Source organism: Xyrauchen texanus, chromosome 3 (genome assembly GCF_025860055.1).
Source record: "Xyrauchen texanus isolate HMW12.3.18 chromosome 3, RBS_HiC_50CHRs, whole genome shotgun sequence".
NCBI classification, from domain to species: domain Eukaryota; kingdom Metazoa; phylum Chordata; class Actinopteri; order Cypriniformes; family Catostomidae; genus Xyrauchen; species Xyrauchen texanus.
Window position 1 is genome coordinate 45890766 of NC_068278.1, and position 21667 is coordinate 45912432.

Below are 21667 nucleotides of genomic sequence, written 5' to 3' on the forward strand. Positions count from 1 at the left end.
GGACTTAAATATTGATCTTTTTCTCACCCACATCTACTATATTACTTAGGATGATATAGATTTAACCACTGGAGTCTTATGGATTACTTTTATGCTGCGTTTATGTGCTTTTTTTGATGCATAAAAATGTTGGCACCCATTCAATTGCATTGTATGGACCTGCAGAGCTGAGATATTCTTCTAAAAATCTAAATTTCTGTTTTGCAGAAGAAAGAAAGTCATACACATCTGGGATGGCATAAGGGTGAGTAAATGATAATGATGAGAAGCTCCTATCACCAAGACAAATTCCTTGTATGCATAATCCTACTTGTCAATAAAGCTGATTCTGATTCTGAAGAGCATTTTATAATCTTAACCTTGTTATGTTCCCCCCACTTTTTTTCAGAGGTCTCTACTTTAAAAACAGCTCAAAATCTCCAAAACAAGTGATGTTGATACCTTTCATGGTTAAAAAAATCTTTTAAAGTCTTAAAACCATATGTGAATGTATTTTTAATTAACACTTTTGCACAAGCAGTTACAGTACAAATAACTAACCTATGAAAGCAGATACATTCAATAGTAAAGCAGTTGGCAAATGTTGTGTTTAAATATACACTCTGTGATCAGTGTTTAGATTTACAAAATTAAAGTACAATTACTCTTACATAAAAATTATCTGGATAAAACACACAATATACATTTTAAGGTGAAAAGAAACCTTTGTAAAAAAAAAATATGCTGATACAATCTGTTATGTGTGTTGCAAAGTAATTCAAGAGTAAACTGATGAGGAATACCAGGAAAACACAACGTATAAACAACTTGTACCTAATGAGAACCCTAAGACATGCTGGACAGAACACTTATTCACAGCTTCTTTGTGAGGAGTGTTGAATGTAAGAATAGATATTACAGCTATCTACAGTCTTCATTAGTCTGATCTAAAGATTAATTAATAGAACTGTTACACAAACACTCATACTCTCCTATTAACTGAGTTTAGTGCAGCTGGGCCTTTTTGTTTCTCTGTATCCAGCGAGAATAGCAGTTAAACACCAGCAAATGTCTGTAAAGTGGGAGACCGTGAATCATCATCTAAGCTTACAACAAGAGGCACAGCTACAGATATTTAGCTCCCATCAGAAATGCCTAGAGAAGTTATCTACGTGTATGTTTGTAAAGGAATACTTGCTAACTATTTACCAAATACTGCTTATTTACTCTACTGTGTACTGCCTACTGTTTATTAAAACAGTATGTCAAACTGAATTCATTATGCAATTAAATCAGCACAGCACTATTGTAACAAGGTAATGAGGTCAAGGAGGAGGTGGGAACCGTCTGAACAGTCAAAGTAATATTTAATTTAAACAAAAAGACACAAATATAAGCACACACGGCAGCTGTGTGTGGCTCTCTATCTCCCGAACTGCCATATCCATCTCGGCTTTATCTCTCTCCTCGGCTGATTAGCACGATTGGGGGCTGGCCGTAAGCACTCATGGCGGCCCCGCCTTCCTCCTTGTCACAACTATATACCGCTGAAATAGGAATAGCAGTATGCTAGCATGCTATTCTGGACATCACCAACACCATGGTGTTTCCTCTCTCTCATCTGTAGTTTCAGAGGATGTTAAAGCTAAACAGATTTGTATTTTGTTCTTTATTGCACATCACGCAGTTCCCTTGAACTCATCAATTCCCTACTTTCAACTCCCAGAATATTAGCATCCCACCCTCATTAACTGCAGTTTTGCAGCTAAAAATAAATATCCTAAATATTCTACCTCATCTGCAGTGTGGATCCAGTGTCTGGCACAAACAATTTCTGCCATTCAAAGACGGGTGTTCCTCATCACCGCCGGCACCCATCATATTGCCATTACAATAACACATTATATTACAGTAATTTATCATTATATTGATTGATTAGCCCTTAAATGGATGGTAATTTTCTCAAATACTCTTACATATTTGGATTTTTAGAGACCCGGCACGTACGTATATCTATCAAAAATGGACGTACAAAATGCCCAGATACTGTAAAATTAAAAAATATATATTCAAGACCATTAGAAAACAATCAAATAAAAAAATCTTGATAGATTTTGATGTTTTGTTTTTTATAAATGTAAATTAATATAGGCTTCTGTCGCTGTGCTGAGCACATCAATACGTGCTTGCCACGGATCAGCGGCTGGAATCTGCGCAGGGCAAGTAATACAGCCTGCAACTCTAGGCAGTTGATGTGCTAACCCAGCCGCGGCCCTGTCCAGGAGCCAGCAGCTGCGTGCCTATTGCACATGGTGCCCCAGCCCGACTGGGAGGCGTCTGTAGAAACTACGACGCGTCTGAACACCTGCTGTAGGGGGACTCCTGCCCGTAGAAAACAGAGGTCTGTCCAAGGGCTGAATAAGTGATGGCAGGAAGGGGTGAGGGTAGCATGGTATGTGCCATGGCGCCATGCCCATCTCAGGACTCGAGTCTGAAGCCAGTGATGAAGCAGTCTTATATGCATCAACCCGAAAGGCGCCACCGCCACTGAGGATGCCATATGCCCCAGGAGCCTCTGAAATAGTTTCAGTGTAACCGCTGTGCCTGGTCTGAACGTACTTAGGCAGTTCAGCACCGACTGCGCATGCTCGATTTTGAGGCGCGCTATCATTGAGACCGAGTCTAACTCCATGCCGAGAAAAGAGATGCTCTGAACCGGGGAGAGCTTTCTTTTTTCCAAGTTGACCCAAATCCCTACACGGCTGAGGTGCCTGAGCACCAGGTCCCTTTGTGCACAGAGCAACTGCCGAGAGTGTGCTAGGATTAGCCAGTCATCGAGGTAGTTGAGTATGCGAATGCCCACTTCCCTTAATGGGGCAAGAGCTGTCTCTGCGACTTTCGTGAAGACGCGAGGGGACAGGGACAGACCGAAGGGGAAGACCTTGTACTGATACGCCTGACCACCAAAAGCGAACTGTAAAAAGTGTCTGTGACGAGGTAATATTGAGGCTGGAAAGTGTAAGCCACGCATCCAAGCTCTGGGCAAGGGGCACTAAGGGGACGATCACGTGTGATGTACCTGGCGGTGAGGCCTCACGGCGGGGGAGCAGGCAACATCAAGTCGGGGAGCGTTGCTTCGTCCCGAGGTGGTTGTGCTGAGGAGAAGCTTGAAGCACTTACCTTGCTCCGCGTACCCTGGGGTGGGTAAGTGACTGAGGAGGAGGTTCTGTAGAGACAACCTCTAGACTCGCCACCATCTGCCAGCCTGAGGTGCAAGTGTGGAGCAGTTGGGCACGTGAAGGCGGAAGGTCCGCATTCATGGGGGCCCATGTGCAAGTGCTCGGTGTCTGATCCCCATGAGAACGGCGTTTGTGGGCACCTAAGTTACCCAGGGAGTGAGTAAACTGCTTTCTTTGTGACAATGTGGCAAACAAAGAAAAGGAAACAAAAGATTTTCCACCCGACCCTTCACCGGGGGATCCATGGCAGATGTCTCTCTCCCTGGGTTGCCTATCTCAGGAGCGCTTGGAAGCCTTCTGGGTCCGGGAGGTGGTTCGTGACATGGGGGGCGTCCGTCTACTGTGGGGAGATCTATGTAAGGGCTGAGAGCAGGGCCCGGGCTGAGGTGGAGCTACCTGGGGTTTCACTGCTGCAGGGGGATGCCCTCAGTGAGCTGATGGGGTGTGGGATCTTGAGTGGGGCAAGATGTGTTGGATGACCTCCGTTTCCTCACCACCAAGAACTGCTGGGCAAAGTCCTCAACGGTGTCGCCAAATAGGCCGATCTGGGAGAAGGGAGCATTTAGAAAGCGAGCCTTGTCAAAGTCCTACATCTCGAACAGATTCAGCCACAGGTGGTTTTCCTGGACCACGAGGGTGGCCATCACCTGTCCGAGTGCGCGCGCTGTGACCTTCTTGGCCCGGAGAGTGAGGCTGGTCGCCGAGTGCAGTTCCTGCAGCACATCAGGTTCAGGACTACCCAGGTGCAGATCTTTTAACAACTTAGCCTGGTAGACTTGCAGGAGGGCCATGGCGTGCAGGGCAGAGGTGGCCTGTACAGCATCGCTGGTCAACCTACAGGCCTTGGAGGGGAGTGATGGTCGATCCCGCCAGGTGGCGGCATTTTCAGCTGCCTTATCCACCTGGGGGAGCTCCGTGTACCCATGGACCACCCTGCCGTCAAGGGTAGTGAGAGCGGACGAGCGAGGAATCGGTTTCGGGCAGTGAAAGGTGCCCTCCATGACTTTGTCAGGTCATCATGCACCTCCAGATAGAAAGGAACTGGGGGGGCATGGCTGTGAGCGGCACCCCAATCCCAGGAACCAATTGTCTACCCACGAGGGCTGAGGGGAGGGCAGAGGGTTCCAGTCCAGCCCAACACTCGCGGCGGCCCGGGCAAGCATAGTGGACAGCTCAGCATCGGCCTCAGACTGGGCCGGCACACCTGAAGGCGCTAGCCCAGTCGAGTCCTCAGCATCGGAGTCTGCCAAGACGCTCTCCAATGCAGCGACGAAACTCTCATCCAGCTCAGGAGCTCCGAAAGTGACATCAGACTGGCCGTAAGTCAAGCCGGTCTCATATCGGAACCGGAAGGGGGCAGACGAGCGTGCTGGGGAACGGGTGGTCTGCGGGGATTTACCCGGCTAAACCGCGCCTGTTAAACTTCTGAAATCGCCTCCAGCGCCAGCCGTGCCAACCCTATACCCGTGGATAGAAGGCCCAATGTGGGGGGAGGCTAGAGTGGCTTTCCCCCAGAATAAGGAAAGCCATGACAGCAACGTTGCCATGGTCATGTTCACGCAGTGAGAACATGAACCATCCACAAACGCTGCCTCAGTGTGATCGCTGCCCAGACACGTAAGGCAGCGGCTATGGCCGTCAGAAGCGGAGAAGTAACGACTGCATCCATAAACGACACAAAGATGGAAGGGCATCTTGAGAAAGACATTCAACATCAGTATGTGTAACTCTTTTAGAGCAATGTACTCTTTCAGACATATATACTCTTTTAGAAGGGCTGTCGAAGCGCCCAGGGGCGTAGTCTGCACTGCCGTGCAGAAGAAGAGAAAAGCTGCTGAATATGCCCCATATCTCCAACAGCGTATGCTCTGTAGAGGTAAGTGGAACAGCAGTGGGTTTAGCTCCAAAGAAAAAATTTGTCTGAACAGACACACGCTTCCCTCCCTTTATACCTGTATGTTCGTGGGAGGGGCTTGCAATTCTGTTTGCCAATTCTCATTGGCCTTTTCTCAAAGATAAGAGGTAACCGAGGCTCTCAAGTGAGACCCCTAGTGTCACTACATCGACACAATGTCGAGTGAGTGACAAAAGTGGAACTACTGTTACAATACTTCATTACAGTATCTGACTGGAAGTCATTAATATGATTGAGCGCAGTGACATATGCAAGTAATCACACCTCTCACTCAGATAATAAAATACTCAAACACACAGAACCAGAACCTAAAATTTGACACTACTGGAAATTTTATTTTAGTGTATAACAACCTATAAAATTATTCAACTCTATATGAAATTATAACATAGATCAATTTAAACTTCATGCAAGTTTAAAAAAAAGGAAATGGAAAGGATATTAAAGATTAAAGTTGAGGCTATACAGAATGTTTTCTGCAGGCACTATGGGGACCACGAGGTGCAGAGCCACTGGAGTTGGTGACATCTAAACAGACCAGGTGAAATCACTAAACAGCTACATGCCAATATTAACACATATGACCACTGTGCTCTTTTTAGTTGATAGGCTGCTAATTAAACATGTGCTTGGCTGAATTTCCCAATCTAGGAAATCATAAGAACAGGTAACAAAAACAGTCTGAGTTTTGTCTTCACTCCTGGCTAATAATATACATTTTGAGCCCTGTTGTTGCTGACCAGCTGAGGAGATGGCAAGTTATGAGTTAACGAGTTTACCTCCACCAAGCTGTCAGTGTTCCTTGTTTTCAGTGACAGAAACATTTAATCTAAAAATGTCAGGTGTTAGAAAAGAAACTCTTACAAAATACCTTGTGAAGCATGTGTATGTTCCATGTAGCAAATCTCTACCTGCCATTATAAAAACTGCAGTCATATCCAAAGGGCTCTCTCACTTGAAATATGCACTTAAAATTTCAAGTAACAACAGAAGTGCATGTCAATCAGTCTCCACACAATGCATATAAGATTATTTTGTTAGTATGCATTTAAGATAAAATATTTCATATCTTGTCAATTTATTCATTATATTTGCTGGCTGAATGTTTTAATATAGATTTATTTCTCACTGACTGACTCTGTGTTGACAAGTCACCGGAACAGTATGAGAGTCTTTTTCGTGCATCATTCCTACTATGCAGTATATTTTCATGTCCCCATAACATAACATCTAGATAAAATATTAAACTCACAATTTTTAATGATGGGAATCCTATTAGTTGGCTTTATTTTATCACAATTAAAGTAATTCCCTCTCCCTTTGGGTTAGCTATTAGCTATTATTTTTGTCATGTCCTTGTACTTCTAAAGTTTAAAATTGGCAATTTATTTTTTTTTCATTATCCCCCATTATCTAGACAGAATGTTTCCATTTTTATCCTGCTAGGTTCTATCCTCTTAGGCATGATGGAAACATTTTCTTCCCATTGTGTAAATGACCAAGTTATAGTTATAAAGTTGAAGTGTCTGAGCTTGACCAGAGCACATTTGTGAAAGTCTGGTATAGCCTTTTAGAGAAATATTTACTTAAATTACAACATAAGCATATACATTTGTTAAAAATTACAGAGTTTAAATGGTACTGTATAACAGAAATAGCCCCTCTTATCTATTATATAAAATCAGAAAGAACTATAAAAAAAATGTATGAAAAGAAAATAAAAAAATATTCCTACGTCAATGCATCAAAGAACTGCTGGCAACAATTGTTAAAGGAAGTCTGTAGCCTCACAATTGGTCACGATATACTGTAAGCTTAGTATTTCTCACCCTATAACTGCCCCTCTCTCTTTTGTTCCTCTATAAATCAGAATTCTTGGCCTCTAATGTTATGACCTGTTATGCAGAGCACGCTGCAACACCTGGATGATTTCTCTCAATCATTCACTATTGTTCCAATCTCTGCCCCAGAAACTTTTCTTCTTAATTTACCAGTATATAGTATGCCAACACCCCCAGTCCCACAGAAGCATGTACTTTCTAGCAACTGAAATACTCTCTGTGTGCTCTTTCTGCAAGAGAACCCTTTCAAAAAGCACACCTTGCAGTCAAATCCCTGTGGATATACAAATACATTTTATTCCAGTGGCCTATACACCCTACACGTAAACATGCATACTCCCAGTGATCCGCATACGAACTGCAGAGGTCAAGCCTGCACTGCAAAAACAATATGGCCAGAAAAATAACCTTAATTCAAGGTAAATTCTCTCAAAACAAGTCTTATAATCTTAAAAAAAAAAAATGTAACAAGTTCATTTTTACAATTTTCAGTGTAAGGATTTTTACAGTCTGGTTTTACTTAATCCATGCTTATTCTAATGACAACAAATACTTTTACATTTAGGCACATTATTAACAATATTTCTATGAATATGTTACGTACCCCACTCCATTTAATATTATATAACCACATTAAATCTTTTATGGTAAGTGCTTATTCTGTGCTGACCCTCTGCTGCGTACATTGACAGGAAGCTTGATGCAGATTGTGTGGCGGAAGGTTCCTGTGAGTTTGCCAGTGGGTTTTGAAGAGCTCTGCTTAGCTTGACCATGAAAGAGCTTAATACCATGGTTAACACTATAACCACTGCTAATGCTAACAGCAGGGCCATCGGTATCAGGACTTCTGTGCAGGTCATCAACACTGCTCACGCAATGACTAATGCCCTTGTCAAGACTACTACATTTGACACACTGGACAGTATTCTCTTCTGGGTTACTGCTTACTCCATTGCTGATACTACTACTATCTAAGGTAACAATACTAAAGTCACCACCACACAAACCTGGATCTGCCACACCCACATCCTCAGAGGAAATACAATGTGTCTGTACCTGGACTGATGTTTGCTGTGGTGTTTTAGAATGCAACACTTGAGGAACATTATGACCGTAAAAAAGTGTTTCTGGCCTCAACTCTTTATCGCTCTTTGTGATGTCAGCAGTTTGATTTGTGACCTTGGAATGTTTTAACAATACACTTCCAGAGGACGGGAAGAACATAATTTTCATTCTGCTCACTTTCTGCCCAACTGAAACATGCATGTTTGTGCATGTATTTGGTCGTTCCAGCTGAAGTTGACCAACAGAGTTTTTCATTTTGGTACTGATTTGCTTTTGGGTTATTGTGGGTGTGTTTATGAGTATTTGTGTCACTTCAGATGCCTGTATCTCATTACCAATCTTCTTCGCCTGTGGGACTGGCCATATGCTGCAGGGATTTTGTGAGATTGCCTGCAAGTTCAGGTCAGGATTGGGATCTATCTTGTATGCGTTAGAGGACTTTGAAGGATTTACTGTAAACCCCAAGCTGCACACACTCTCGCCGATACGCTCTGACACACACTGTCTTTGTAAACCTTCAACCTCATGTATATCACTGAATGACTCACTACTCATGGTATCCTCTTCATCCTTCTCTCTTCTCTCTCCACCACAGTCATTAAAATATACTTTACATTCTCTCTTTTTCTCATATTCTGTCTCCTGATCTCTCTTTCCCCATAACTCCACCTTCTCCTCCTCTTCATAAGTGAAAGTATTTGTCCATTGCTTTCTGGACATTTCTGGGGTGAGTGGCCGCAGTCTTGCAGCTGCTCCGAACAGAAAAGGACGGGATTGTGTATCTTGAGGGCTAGGGATTGGATCGGCAGAGCTCAGGGACAGTGTACTATCCAATGAGCTGAGTGAAGAAGTGGTAGTTGATGACAAGCTAGACATGCTGGCCAATCTCTGCGCAGGATGCCTGAAGCGGCTGGGGATTTGCGGTGACTTCCAGAAAGTATAACGTCGCCGCCTTGTACCTGTCCCAGAATTATGTGACTGTTGTTCTGGACTGACCCTCACAGAGCCCTGTGAATGCTCATTTTGGCTGACTGTTACAGCAGCATCATAGCTAGATTGGCGGATAACAGGTGGATGAGTCAGTACCTGTGTTTGGGTTGTGGTAAAATACATGGAAGGTTCAGAGAGGCATCGATCACGTGATTGGCTAAGTTCCCCAACCCCCAACTTGCTCATAGAAGTACTGGAATGTGATGAAATTGAATCCAGTGTTCCGCAGCTGCAGACACCCTCAGATGATGGCATATTAGTATGAAAGGGGCGTGGTCTCCTCTTCTCTTTAAGAGAAAGTGCAGCTAGAGGAAGGAAATGGGGATGAACTTCAGGAGAGAGAGGGGTAGAAGTGATGAAGTCTTGATCAGTGTCTTCCGAAGAGGATTGTTGTTGAAGATACGAAGCACCTATAGAAGAAAAAGAGTTAAACCTTAAAGGGATAGTTCCTACAACAAAAAAAAATTCTGTCATAATTTACCCTCATATTGTTCCAAATCCATATAACTTTATTTTTTCTGAGGAACACAAAAAAAGCTATTAGGCAGAATGTTAGCCTCAGTCCCCATTCACTTTCATTGGATATTTTATCCTACAATTAAAGAAATAAAGTCATAGAGGTTGAAACAACATGAGGGTAAGTAAATAATAGCAATAGACACTGACCAATGCCTGTATCATTTAAGTCTCTTACATGCCCTAAAAATTATTATTCTCTCATCATTTACTCATACTAATAATGCCCCAAACTCATTTAAGTTTTCCTTTAACATGGAATTCACAAATAATAAACTTCTGCCAACTAAAGCCTGCCAACCACCCATACAGCAATGGACAGTCTGGTTCCTCTCAAGATTTTTCTCTCCACTAACTAAACATCTTCTGGAATTTTCTATACCACATTCACCTTTGGCTTGCTCACTGGGGGCCTTTAAACAAGGATATTAAGGCATGATTTTCTATTTAGCTGTTCACTGGGAGATTTAAGGTATTTAACCATCTGGGGTCGACGGACATGGCGGCGCATCCTGCTGGATTTTTTTTGTCATTACAGCCGAAACAATATAAAATACTCTGTCATTTTGGGTATACAGATGAGTGTAAGACATCATTAGAGACTATAAAGGGTGTACATTTATTTGTGTACACACAATAACAACAAAACCTTGTGCTTTTGTAAAATAAAGAAAATAAAAAGGGTGCACTTTCAGTTGTCTCTGTTTTCACAAGTATATTTCTGAAACACGTCACAAAATGAACTGAAACTCCACGTATACTTATCCCACAAACATGAAATATATGTCCAAAGAAAGCTCAAAATGTGTACTTTTAAATATTTACTACTTTTATTATAACTACTTTTAAATTAAATGTAAAACAAATATTCTCCTGCAATGTAATCTTTATAAAACAAAGTGGTGTTTCTCCTTGCTCAGCTAATTATCCATAATGTGGTCACACCCACGGGCAGAGGGCGCTACTCATATGGTAATTTGCTGAGACGATCAATGCAAATGGTAAAGGCCCCGACTGTGCCTTAAAAACATCGTTCATTCACTTTTCTGCACGTTTGGAAGATGCCATGATACACAGGTGAGAAAGCTCATGGATAGTGGTGAAGAGTTAACATTTTCCTTACAAGAAGAGCAGGACTCTGATGAATGTTAGTATTTTGTAGAGTGACTTGAACCAGCCGAGAATACAATTTCGGATGAGTAAGTAATTTAGTTTTACTTACATTAGTTGACATTCTATTTTATATAAACATGTACATATTTTACTAGTGGGACTGTTTCCAGACTTGCCAGCCAGGATTCAGAGTATTGAAATTTGAAATATGACTCCTAATACGCAAGTTTTAGTTACATTTAAATGTTGTTTCGGCTAAAGCAGGCATTTAAATTGTATGCTGTATGATATAAATATGATATGCAATATGATATAAAAAATAATATGAATGTTTAGATTATATATTAACTAGTGTTTTTACAGCCTCATTATCATCAACAAAACTTTAAAAAGGTTCACAATATCACTGTTTTTACTGTATTTTGGATCAAATAAATGCAGCCTTGGTGAGCAGAAGAGACTTCTTTTAAACGGTAGTGTAGGTCTAAAATTAAGTAAAGTCTTTATGTAAAAAATGTATAGTCAGATTACTTCTTTTAACTTAAAACTTGATTTTGATCATTAAGTCTCCCCACATTCATTCTCTTTCTGTCACATTCCTCATTGATAGGCCCAGGGGAGGGGTCTTTTGTCTTCACAGGTGTGAATTACCTAAATATTCATGATCATTCACGCCTCCTCGCATATGACCTTTCTAACACTAAAAGTGTCTTACAAAAGTTAAATGACTAATTGTTTTGTATAAATCAGGGTGTTTTGTGATCAGGATGGTTTTCACATCATTTTGTAGCAAAAATTATAGGCCACGAGATCCAGTTATCAAAAGTCTTGTGGACAAATATTTAGTATGTGTTATATGGCCTTATTTCAATGGTCTTAAAATTTAGTTTTTTTCAAAAACCATGCATAAATGTTATTTTCTCAAAAATACAAACATGTACACACATGTTGCTCACATATTATTGTAGCCCAGTTTGTGCTGAATACAGTGTTATCAGACTTTAGCCATTAATATGATTTAAGCAACTGAAAAAAGCACAAATGTGAAGGCATGTCAAAACTTCTCCAGAGCCCAAAACACCCTCAGACCACAGAGGGTTAAGACATTAAGGCATGATTTTCTGTAAAGCTTCTTTAAAACTATGTGTGTTTGAATAGTGCACACATACACATACAAGGAAATTACTTGTCCATCAGGGGAGGGGGGGGTGGTATGACAGAGGCCTCCTCTTTGGCGTCCTCCCAGCAGGTGGCGCCCTAGGCGACCGCCTAGTTCACCTATGCCTTAAAAAAGGCCCTGAGTGTAAGTCAGAACAAATTATACTGCAGGATGAAGCAATCTGGAAGATCCAGCTCCAGTTCATGGGTCAGCTCTACTTTGGTTGAAACCTCCAGTTTTATTGTCAGGACTTATCATTAACCAGTAGACTGTTGAACTCAAAAATAAGTTGGGCACTTAGAATATCCTTGGGCCCTGCTAAAGTGAGTGAACTAGAACCCAATGGCCACTCTTCACAGTGAATCCGAGACTTCTGCATAGATATGTGAACCTGCTAGAAAGGCTAACGTGAGCACATGAATCAGGTTTCTGTGGTACAGAGTGGTTCGATAGAAGGCACTTCTGAGTAAAGGGCATGTCCGCCTGTCTGGAATTTTTGGAATCACATCATATCATACTACTACTGATACGAATGCAGCATATATACACTACACATTGTATGCAGTTTCTTTATGCATACCATATAACCTACATTTACACCACATACCATATAACATTTGGCAAGTGTGTTTATTTGTAGAATAGCAGAGCACACTATAAGGGATACGTCTCCAAGGGTGCAATAAATCTTGACTTGACCTTCCATTTAATTTATAACAGTGACAAATAAATAAAAAGCAATACAAACCACAATCTTAACACCTTCATAACATTATTTTATTAGATTCACAAAAGAATTCTACATGAAATTTGAATAAAAATTATCATATTTATTTCCGAGATGATATCATGCAAAGTAGTGAGGTCATGTAGCACCAATGTAGAATACATCCAGTGTCCACGTTGGGGGGGTGTCACTCCCAAGAGGAAGACACCGCAAAGACCACACCCCGCACAGAGAGGTGGGGGAGTTAAGTAGAACTACATAAAATGGTCTTGCCGAGTCTAATCAGAAGTATGTCATGTGGAGTAGTCCCATGGTAGGTCCTATCCAATGCTGGGGAGGAAGCTCTACGAGCATGAAGACTGGGGCAGAGGGGTCTCTGCCCAAGGAAGATGCAGTTTGCCAACCGGGAAACGTATTTCAGCTTAAAATACATCGCAAGGGGTTGCCTATAGGGAACCAGCGCATGCGGAGCACCTGTCATGGGGTGTGGTTAGCACAAGTACTGGACTGGCAGTGAGTTTCTCCTCAATCTCACCTGCCACAGGGCTAGGAGGAAATCAACCAGGGAACACCTTTGTAAACACTGCTGGGAATCAACAATGCACATCTTCAGCTCGAGGGAGGCCGGTCGGTCCGGACTTACCCGTTTGTTCCTGCTAAGACATGGGACGAGACCGGCTCAACCCGGAGAGTGTAAAATCTTGCAAAGGTGTTGGGTGTAGCCCAGCCCGCTGCTCTGCAAATGTCAGCTAGGGAGCCGCCACTGGTCAGAGCCCAGGAGGTCGCCACACTCCTGGTGGAATGGGCTCATAGCCCTGCAGGGGGTGGCACGTGCTGAGCCTGGTAGGCAACAGCTATGGCATCGATGATCCAGTGGGCGATCCTCTGTTTGGAGACAGTGCTTCCTTTCCGCTGTCCACCAAAGCAGACAAAGAGCTGTTCAGAGATCCTAAAGCTCTGCGTGCGATCCAAGCAAACCGGACACAGCAACGCTAAGGCTCCTGTTACAGCCTCTTCATGGGGAAGCGCTTGCAGGTTCGCCACTTGGTCCCTGAAAGGGGTCGTGGGTAGGGCTGGGTATTGAGTTCAATATATTTTAGTCACTGACTGAATTGCCTCTAAAAAATCGAGTATCGAAAAATGTCTTGTTGTTCGGTACAAATTTCGATACTTAATCTCGTCAACATCAGTGATAAGTATGTAGCATGCTAGATGTGCGCAAATCTAAAAGTGCCGGTGATTGGCTGTTTTTAGGCATCAAGGAAAAACCCTAGTATCAGAAAATGGTTTGAGTTCCAGGTCTGAGAAAGAATGTTATCAGTAATATTGCTAACACTGTTCTACATTTCAGAGAAATATTAAACCGTAATAATGATCCTTAAAAATATATTTTTTACAAGCGCACCCGCTAAGTGAGTTGCAGTGACACCAGCAAAAGCTGTAATGATTGTGAATGTGTCGGGAAAACCAGCAAGAAGACTGTCTGAACACCTTTTTAATTTATAGAGAGAAATGCACATTAGGGTTAAGCAAACAGACGATGATCTCGGGATCAATGAAGGTCAGAGTGATCGCCAATAGCTTATGCATTTGACGATGTCATGATGATATTTGGCTCGTTTTCCCATGAATCTATTAAATTATTATTATTAGAGTATTATTATTATCAAATTAATATTACAAATAATATGCCTGAAGACACATGTTTGAAGAAACACTCTATTATATTATTAAGTACAGATGACAGAAAAGTCATATATGGGCATACTGTATATGACGCACTGATACAGAGGCGTGCAGTCTCGTGGAACACGCGCATCTAAGAATCTCATACTTTGTTTCTGCCTTACGATTTTTTTTTTTATGAGTGCTGTAAATTACCTCAGACATCTCTGTTCAGGAGGTGCTTTTAGTTCATTTTTATAAGTATTTTTCCGCCTGCACGTTTAGCCAGATTCTTGCCTGAAGGTAAATGGAAAGGTGTATGTATATATATACATAAACCTTTCGTTTGGAGTGCAATTTGAATTTAGAAATGTATTAGATTTAAGTTTTTCATTTTTTAAATAAATTATTTAATTTTCAATGCAAAACCAATAAAGCAAGAATATTCACTAATCCCTCAGCCCCGAGGTTTCAGATGTAATTTAATATATATATTGTGAAGGAGGGAACAAAACAAATTTATTCACACACATGATATATTTTTCTGGATATTGAAATACCCAACGGGCAGAGAATGCAAGGATGAAGCTTCTTTGCCAGAGAGATGTTCACAACTGTTGTAAAGCCATCTTTCAAAAAGTTGAACAACACATTTTAAAAGCAAATTTTTTTCCAGATTCATTTGAACTTTTAGTTAAAATAAATACAAAATAAAGTTCAAAGTTTGAAATCAAGGTGTCTTGCTGCTTAACCCTAACCATGTTTACTGAAAATTATCCCATAGTACCACCTAGCGTCCAACCAGTCGTCGTTTTCCAGTTTTTTTTTCGCCCTCTCGGGGGCGCTTTGAGGTCTTCTTCCTAGTGACTGGTGCAGCTGGCGCTGGGGGACACTCTTGGCTTGAGCAGACGGGGTGCGGGATCTTGAACCACGCTGGGGGCAGGATATGATGGATGGCCTCCATCTGCTGCTTCACTGCCGAGAACTGCTGGGCGAAGTCCTCGACGGTATCCCCGAATAGGCCGGCCTGGGAGATGGGGGCGTTCAGGAAACCTGTCTTGTCGGCCTCGCGCACCAGGTTCAGCCACAGGTGACGCTCCTGGACCAACAGCGCACTCATCCAAATTTCTACGAGCGTGCCGGGGAATGGGAGGTCCGTGGAGATTTAACTGGCGGAGGTGATCCAATCATCCCCGAATCGCCCCCAGTGCTTGCTGCGCTGGTCTCATACCCGTAGGTAGAAGGACAGAGGGAGGGAGCTGCTGGGGTGGCTTGCTTTCTTATGAAAGCGAGCTGTGACCGCAACATTGCCACGGTCATTGCCTCGCAATGAGGACATGACGCATCCACGAAAGATGTCTCTGCATGGGTGGCGCCCAGGCACAAAGACAGCAATCGTGGCTGTCAGAAGGCGAGAGGTATCGACCACAACCAGGAATAACACACAACCGGAAAGGCATCTTGAATAAGACGTTCCAATGTGTGCCGCACTTATAGGAATATATTCACTTTTACGAGGGAAAATGCTCTTTTAAATCATACTCTTTTAGATCTGCTGAAGCGCCCAGGGGTGATCTCTGCAGTGCACCAGTGCAGAAAGGGGAGAAAGCCGCGGTATTGCGCAATAAGGATCCAGCAGAGGTGATGGATGGAAATCGCTTGCTCAGCTTGAACCATCGACCGTTCGGCTCCGAAGAGAAAATCTAATGAGCGGTATGCACGTCCCCTCCTTTTATACCCATATGTCCGGGGGAGGGGCATGCAAATACAACTCGCCAATTCCCATTGGCCTTTTATCAAAGATCAGAGGTGTTTCCGGGCTCTCAAGAGTGACCACTAGTGTCACATATCACACACTATTCTTTAAAAATGGGCTGCATTATGCAATATATTCGGTGTATATATATATATATATATATATACTACTGTGTATTGTATTATTAACATACCCACAGTTTACTGACATTTATTGAGTTTAAGTGAGAATCTGCCCAAATCCAGTGAGCTGGAATTGAGTCATACTAAAAGTCTCCTAGAATAATGTAGTTGAATTTGCAATCACTGCCCAAGGCAATTCTACAAGCGTCTTAACAGTTATGTAAATGAGAATTAAATTTTTTACTTGCAGATATTACTTCTTGGTATTGTTGCCTGTGAACGGACATTAGGCCAAAAACCCTGTGGGCAGCTAAACGCCCAAAGTATACTTTGGCTTTGACTCTAATTAGAATCTGTGTACAGTCAAAAGCTCACCTTTCAAAATATACTTAATTTGACTGTGTGTGCATACACAGGTCGCCGGCGCATGAAAGCTACGACTGCAATGAGATACTGGACGTTTTCTCTTCAGGAGTTTAGACCCATAAGGATGTCTTTATGGTCCTTCAGACTCGAGTTATACAAATCTTCACACACACAGTCTTGAAGTGCACATCCACTGTTGTTGTTTACACCTTTGTCTCCTTTTGTTCCCAGGTGATTACATCTTCTTCTTGGTCTTCTTTGTGACAGCAACACCTCAATGTCGAGTATTACCACCTTATGGACTTATTTGTGCATATACTTCCATGTGCATGAGGTTAGAAAAATTGTGCCACATGCATTCAGTGCTCAAGCACTCTGGTGAAGACGAAATTTGCGTCACGCATCCTGTACACAGTGGTACACTTTGGGCTTCAGTGTGTGTGTGGGTGTACTATGAAAATGTATTGTCAAAAGGCTAATTGCTCTCTGTCAAGTACCTCAATGAGCATCTACCTCTCATTCTAATGAGGGCAAAAGAGTACAACTATAGCACACAATTACCTGTTTCCTGCTCTGAATTAATTTGCCTAGAGAACAGACTCTCCAGGTCATTCCCAAATATGGTGGGAGTGTTTTCTATCAGGTACTGGATGAGCTCAGCAACCTAAACAACAGATGGAAAAAACACACAACTTCATTAATATGGAAAACAGACACAGCTGGCCCACAACTATAAGCATCAACTGTAACAGTACATATATCAGAGGCTGAAATGGAGTAAGCCAGGGAATCGTTCAGATGTGCAAACCAGCTCCTACTAGAAGCAAAGCGATTGTTTAAAATGTTTATGATTTGTTAAAGTTTTAAAAAGATTTATGCTTTGTACATTCATTTGAATATGCCAGTGACAGATGTGGCCACGTTGTGTATGCTAGTTGCCAACCAACTTGTTTCAGTCCAAATACTAGTGTGTTTAGACATAGTTTAGAGTGTTCATAGCACAGACTGTGTGTGATGCCAATATCTGTCTGGCATGTGCTTAGAGATTCTCTATCCTTGTTTGTGTCTCATTGTGTCTCATTCCTGAATTTCAGAGCTCTTTGAAAACATAAGCAAAAAGTGACTACATGTTTTCTTAAAGGAATGGAGAATTAAAATGCATGTGTATGGTGACAATACATACTGTTTGCGAGCACAACTTGTATTGGATTTAATTGGAAATTGAGACAATGTGTAGTAATACTGAAAACAAAAGCTGTTGAGGAATAATAGCATCTTTTTCACTGTGTCATTGCTCATTTTTGCGCTGTGATAAATCTCGAGATCAGAGGCTTAATTGGTGTACGTTTCATTATTAATGATGCTTGCTAACCATAACTATTACTGCTCAAAGTAAGGGTAGGGATATCAACAAAACCCCTAACTCCAAGCATTAAACTTCAGTGCGTAACTCATCCCACAACAGACATAAATTATACCTCAAATTGTGCTGCTGGTTGAGGAGAATTGTGCTTGATTGATTTTCAACTGGTTACTGATGATCTTGATTGTGAATTTTTAAGCTAAACAGAATTATGAATATTTCTATACAGGTGTTAGGCATTGTGCTGATTTTTTGTCCCAGTCCATAGTGAAGAAAAGGAACAGTTTTGCACGTTTTTAAAGTAATAAAAAAAAAAAAAAAACTTCCTATCTTAACCTTTCTTGATTCAGGCTTTTTATATAGTTACCTCTGTACTAGGGACCAGATTCAGCAGAATATATTACATACTTGTGGGTGGGCTCTTTTGATTTGGACCAATAAGCAACCACCCTAAACATTCTAGTATAATCACAGTGACTTTTAAAGGTAAAAATCAAGTTCATGTTACATTATGTTACATACACTCAGTTTTTACTTCATTGGAAAAAATAATTTTCTTACTCAATATTTTTGTAATGTTTTCCCGTAAAAATATCTAAACATTCTTAAAATAAGATATATTTACACATAAATTACGGTGGCCAGACGTCCTGTTTTTTTACAAGACAGTCCCATATTTACGCATTTTTTCTACTGTCACAACTTACAATATTCAGAGAAAATCATGTTTTGTCCCGTATTTCCCCTCTCCTAAAATCTCTGTGAGTATGCTAATCAAAGGTAGTCAAGGATATAGCTTGTAAAACCAATAAAACCACACCATGTTATTTGAAGTACATGATTGGATTATCAAGTACATGATTGGACCCACATGACTGTGTGGCAACACATAGCTCCAATGCCATCATTAAGTTTGCTGACGATACGACGGTGGTAGGTCTAGTCACTGACAATGATGAAACAGCCTACAGAGAAGAGGTGCACACTCTGACATGCTGGTGTCAGGAGCACAACCTCTCCCTCAACGTCAGTAAAACCAAGGGGCTTGTGATGGACTTCAGGAAGAAAGACAGAGAACACAGCCCCATCACCATTAATGGAGCACCGGTGGAGAGAGTCAGCAGTTTCAAGTTCCTCGGTGTCCACTTTACTGAGGAACTCACAAGGTCTGTCCACACTGAGGCCGTTGTGAAGAAGGCTCACCAGCGCCTCTTCTTCCTGAGATGGCTGAGGAAGTTTGGAATGAACCACCACATCCTCACACGGTTCTACACCAGTACTGTAGAGAGCATCCTGACTGGCTGTATCACCGCCTGGTACGGCAATAGCACCGCCCACAACCGCAAAGTCCTGCAAAGGGTGGTGCGAACTGCCAGACACATCATCGGAGGTAAGCTTCCCTCCCTCCAGGACATATATAACAGGCGATGTGTGAAAAAAGCTTGGAGGATCATTAGAGACTCCAGCCACCCGAGTCATGGGCTGCTCTCACTGCTACCATCAGGCAGGCGGTATCGCAGTATCAGGACCCACACCAGCCGACTACATGACAGCTTCTTCCCCCAAGCAATCTTCTCACGATCAATAATCAGCACTGCACTTTATTAATCTTATATCTCACACTGGACTGTCAAATATATTCTCCTCAATACAACTACTGTATATATATTTTTTAATATACTCTTTATTTTTTATTTGTATTGTATGTGTATTCTATATTGTGTGTTTTGTCTACTGTACATTGTATATAATTATTGTGTTGTGTAAGTATGTGTACATTTGACATGTAAATTGTGTTGTGTAAATATGTTGTTTATTGTAAATTGGTATATGTCTCGCCACTGTCATGACTGCTATGTTGCTCGGAACTGCACACAAGACTTTTCACCTACTGTTGCACTTGTACATGGTAGTGTGACAATAAAGTGATTTGATTTGATTTGATTGATTAAACTATCCAATCACAATCAACTATCAAAAGACATCCAGTTAGTGAACTGATTGAAGAGTTAGTTTGAAAGAGCACACAGATGAAATTGCAGCTCGAAAAATGTCAAGGAAGCATGCATGTGCATTTAATGAGGATCTTAAAAAATTTCTTCTTTAAATTTATAAAAAAGGAGTTACAGACAGAGCCTAGAAAAGTGAGGTGGAATATTTGTGGAGCTCACTTTAAGTAAGTTTGCCACACCAAGTGTTAGCATTTATTTTTTTTGTGAAGCAAAGTTCAGAATCTGACAAGGTGCACGCAAGTGAAGGACTTTTTGCTTATCATTCTGCTGTGCACGGCCACATATGAGAAAAGCCTTGCAGGCAAGGCTGGAGGAATCATTCATACCCTCTGACACTAAAAAGCAGTTGGATGCCCTGGTTGAAGCTGGTACCATGTGAGCGGATTATTTCTTTTGTGCAGTGAGAAAATTTTATTCAGCATCGGTGGATTACCTCCAAATTGGCCGCTCATTGGAGAACACAGAAAAACGTGTGGGCCCTACTGAGAGACATCCCAGAGTGGAAAGACATTCAGAGCAGCTCTACTAACACTTCTACTCCAGAATCCCTGCTCTCAGTTTGATTGACGAAACAACGCTCTTTGATAAGTACGCTTGTGTGAAAAACATTGTCACTTGTCGCATCACTGAATGGAACATGAACAAGACGGCCATGTCTGAGAGATGGACAGATGTTTTTCATGAGCTGGAGAGCAAGACCATCAAATTCGGAGTCTTAGCCAAGGTCGTGGAGTTTGTTTTATGCCTGCCTGGGACATCTGCATCTGTGGAGCGTGTGTTCTCATTAAAGGGTAACTAAACACCTGCTCAGAGTCTGACTCCACCCACTAGAAATATTTGAAAATGCAGGAAAAGTGGGCAGACCCCGGCGGGGAACGAACTGAGTGCGGGGCTGAGCGGGGGCACCTGAGACTCATAGTGACGAATTAATTGACAGCTGCTGTCAGACTCTATGTTATTATTATTCCTCACACGGTCGCAAGACGACATGTACATGAATCTGGCGTGGTGAGCTGGAACCTGCTTACGTCAGCTGTCACCGCTTACGTCACGAAGTACCGCAACAGCCAATAGGAAAATTCAACTGCAGTAGCCACCGTTCAACCTGAAGAGGACAGCACTCAGACGTTTTTACACCATATATTGTAGAATTAAAACACTGTATACACAAATGTCAAAAAAATTACTTGAATCAATGACCAGTACTAATAAAGCCCCATGCTTACAGATCATTGACTAAAAAAAGTTGGTTTAGGGTTTAGTTACCCTTTAATGAACGTAGCATGACCTAGGGATACATCTTGACTCAGTGTAACAGTCATGAAGGCAATGCTTTTTGTAGATCTTAATTTTAGACTGGACTACTCAGCATTTTACAATAAGCTCTTGAAAGACAAGCACACACTCAAAAAAATGTGCTGCAAGCAGATAGATGCAGATGCGGATGCACCCACCGCATTGATCTGTGTCTAGGTAATGATACGTCAATTTCATTTTTGCTGGGAGGGAGCTGTCTCATTTTCCACAAGCAGGAATCTGGTCACCCTAGTTTAAAGCAAAATGGCATAAGATATAAATTAGTTTTTCACAGAAATTTGACAACATTTTGTTAGGTTTATGCTTAAAAAAACTATTTGCCATGCAAACTTTGAATCAAGTTCATTTTTCTTTCCCAATTGGAAAATATTTTTTCTTGTTTTAAGCATAACCCTCTCTAAATTTAGTTAGATTTCTATCAAAACATTAGTTAATATTTATCTTGTTTTAGGAATGTTTTGGTACTTTAACTGGAAAACAAGACAATACTAATTAAGATAATTTTTTTTATTATTTTTTTTG

General features: G+C 41.6%; 1 protein-coding gene across 1 annotated transcript in view; it reads right to left on the bottom strand.

Moving 5' to 3' along the window:
- Positions 1 to 398: 398 nt before the first annotated feature.
- The window catches only part of LOC127632057 (uncharacterized), a 66279-nt gene continuing 45010 nt past the window's right edge, over positions 399 to 21667 (bottom strand). The window contains exons 15-16 of the mRNA XM_052110532.1: positions 17015 to 17117; positions 399 to 9439 (exon numbers count right to left, since the gene is read on the bottom strand). Coding sequence (XP_051966492.1) covers positions 7617 to 9439; positions 17015 to 17117 — 1926 coding nt within the window. The 3' untranslated portion in view covers positions 399 to 7616. The remainder of the gene's footprint in view (positions 9440 to 17014; positions 17118 to 21667) is intronic.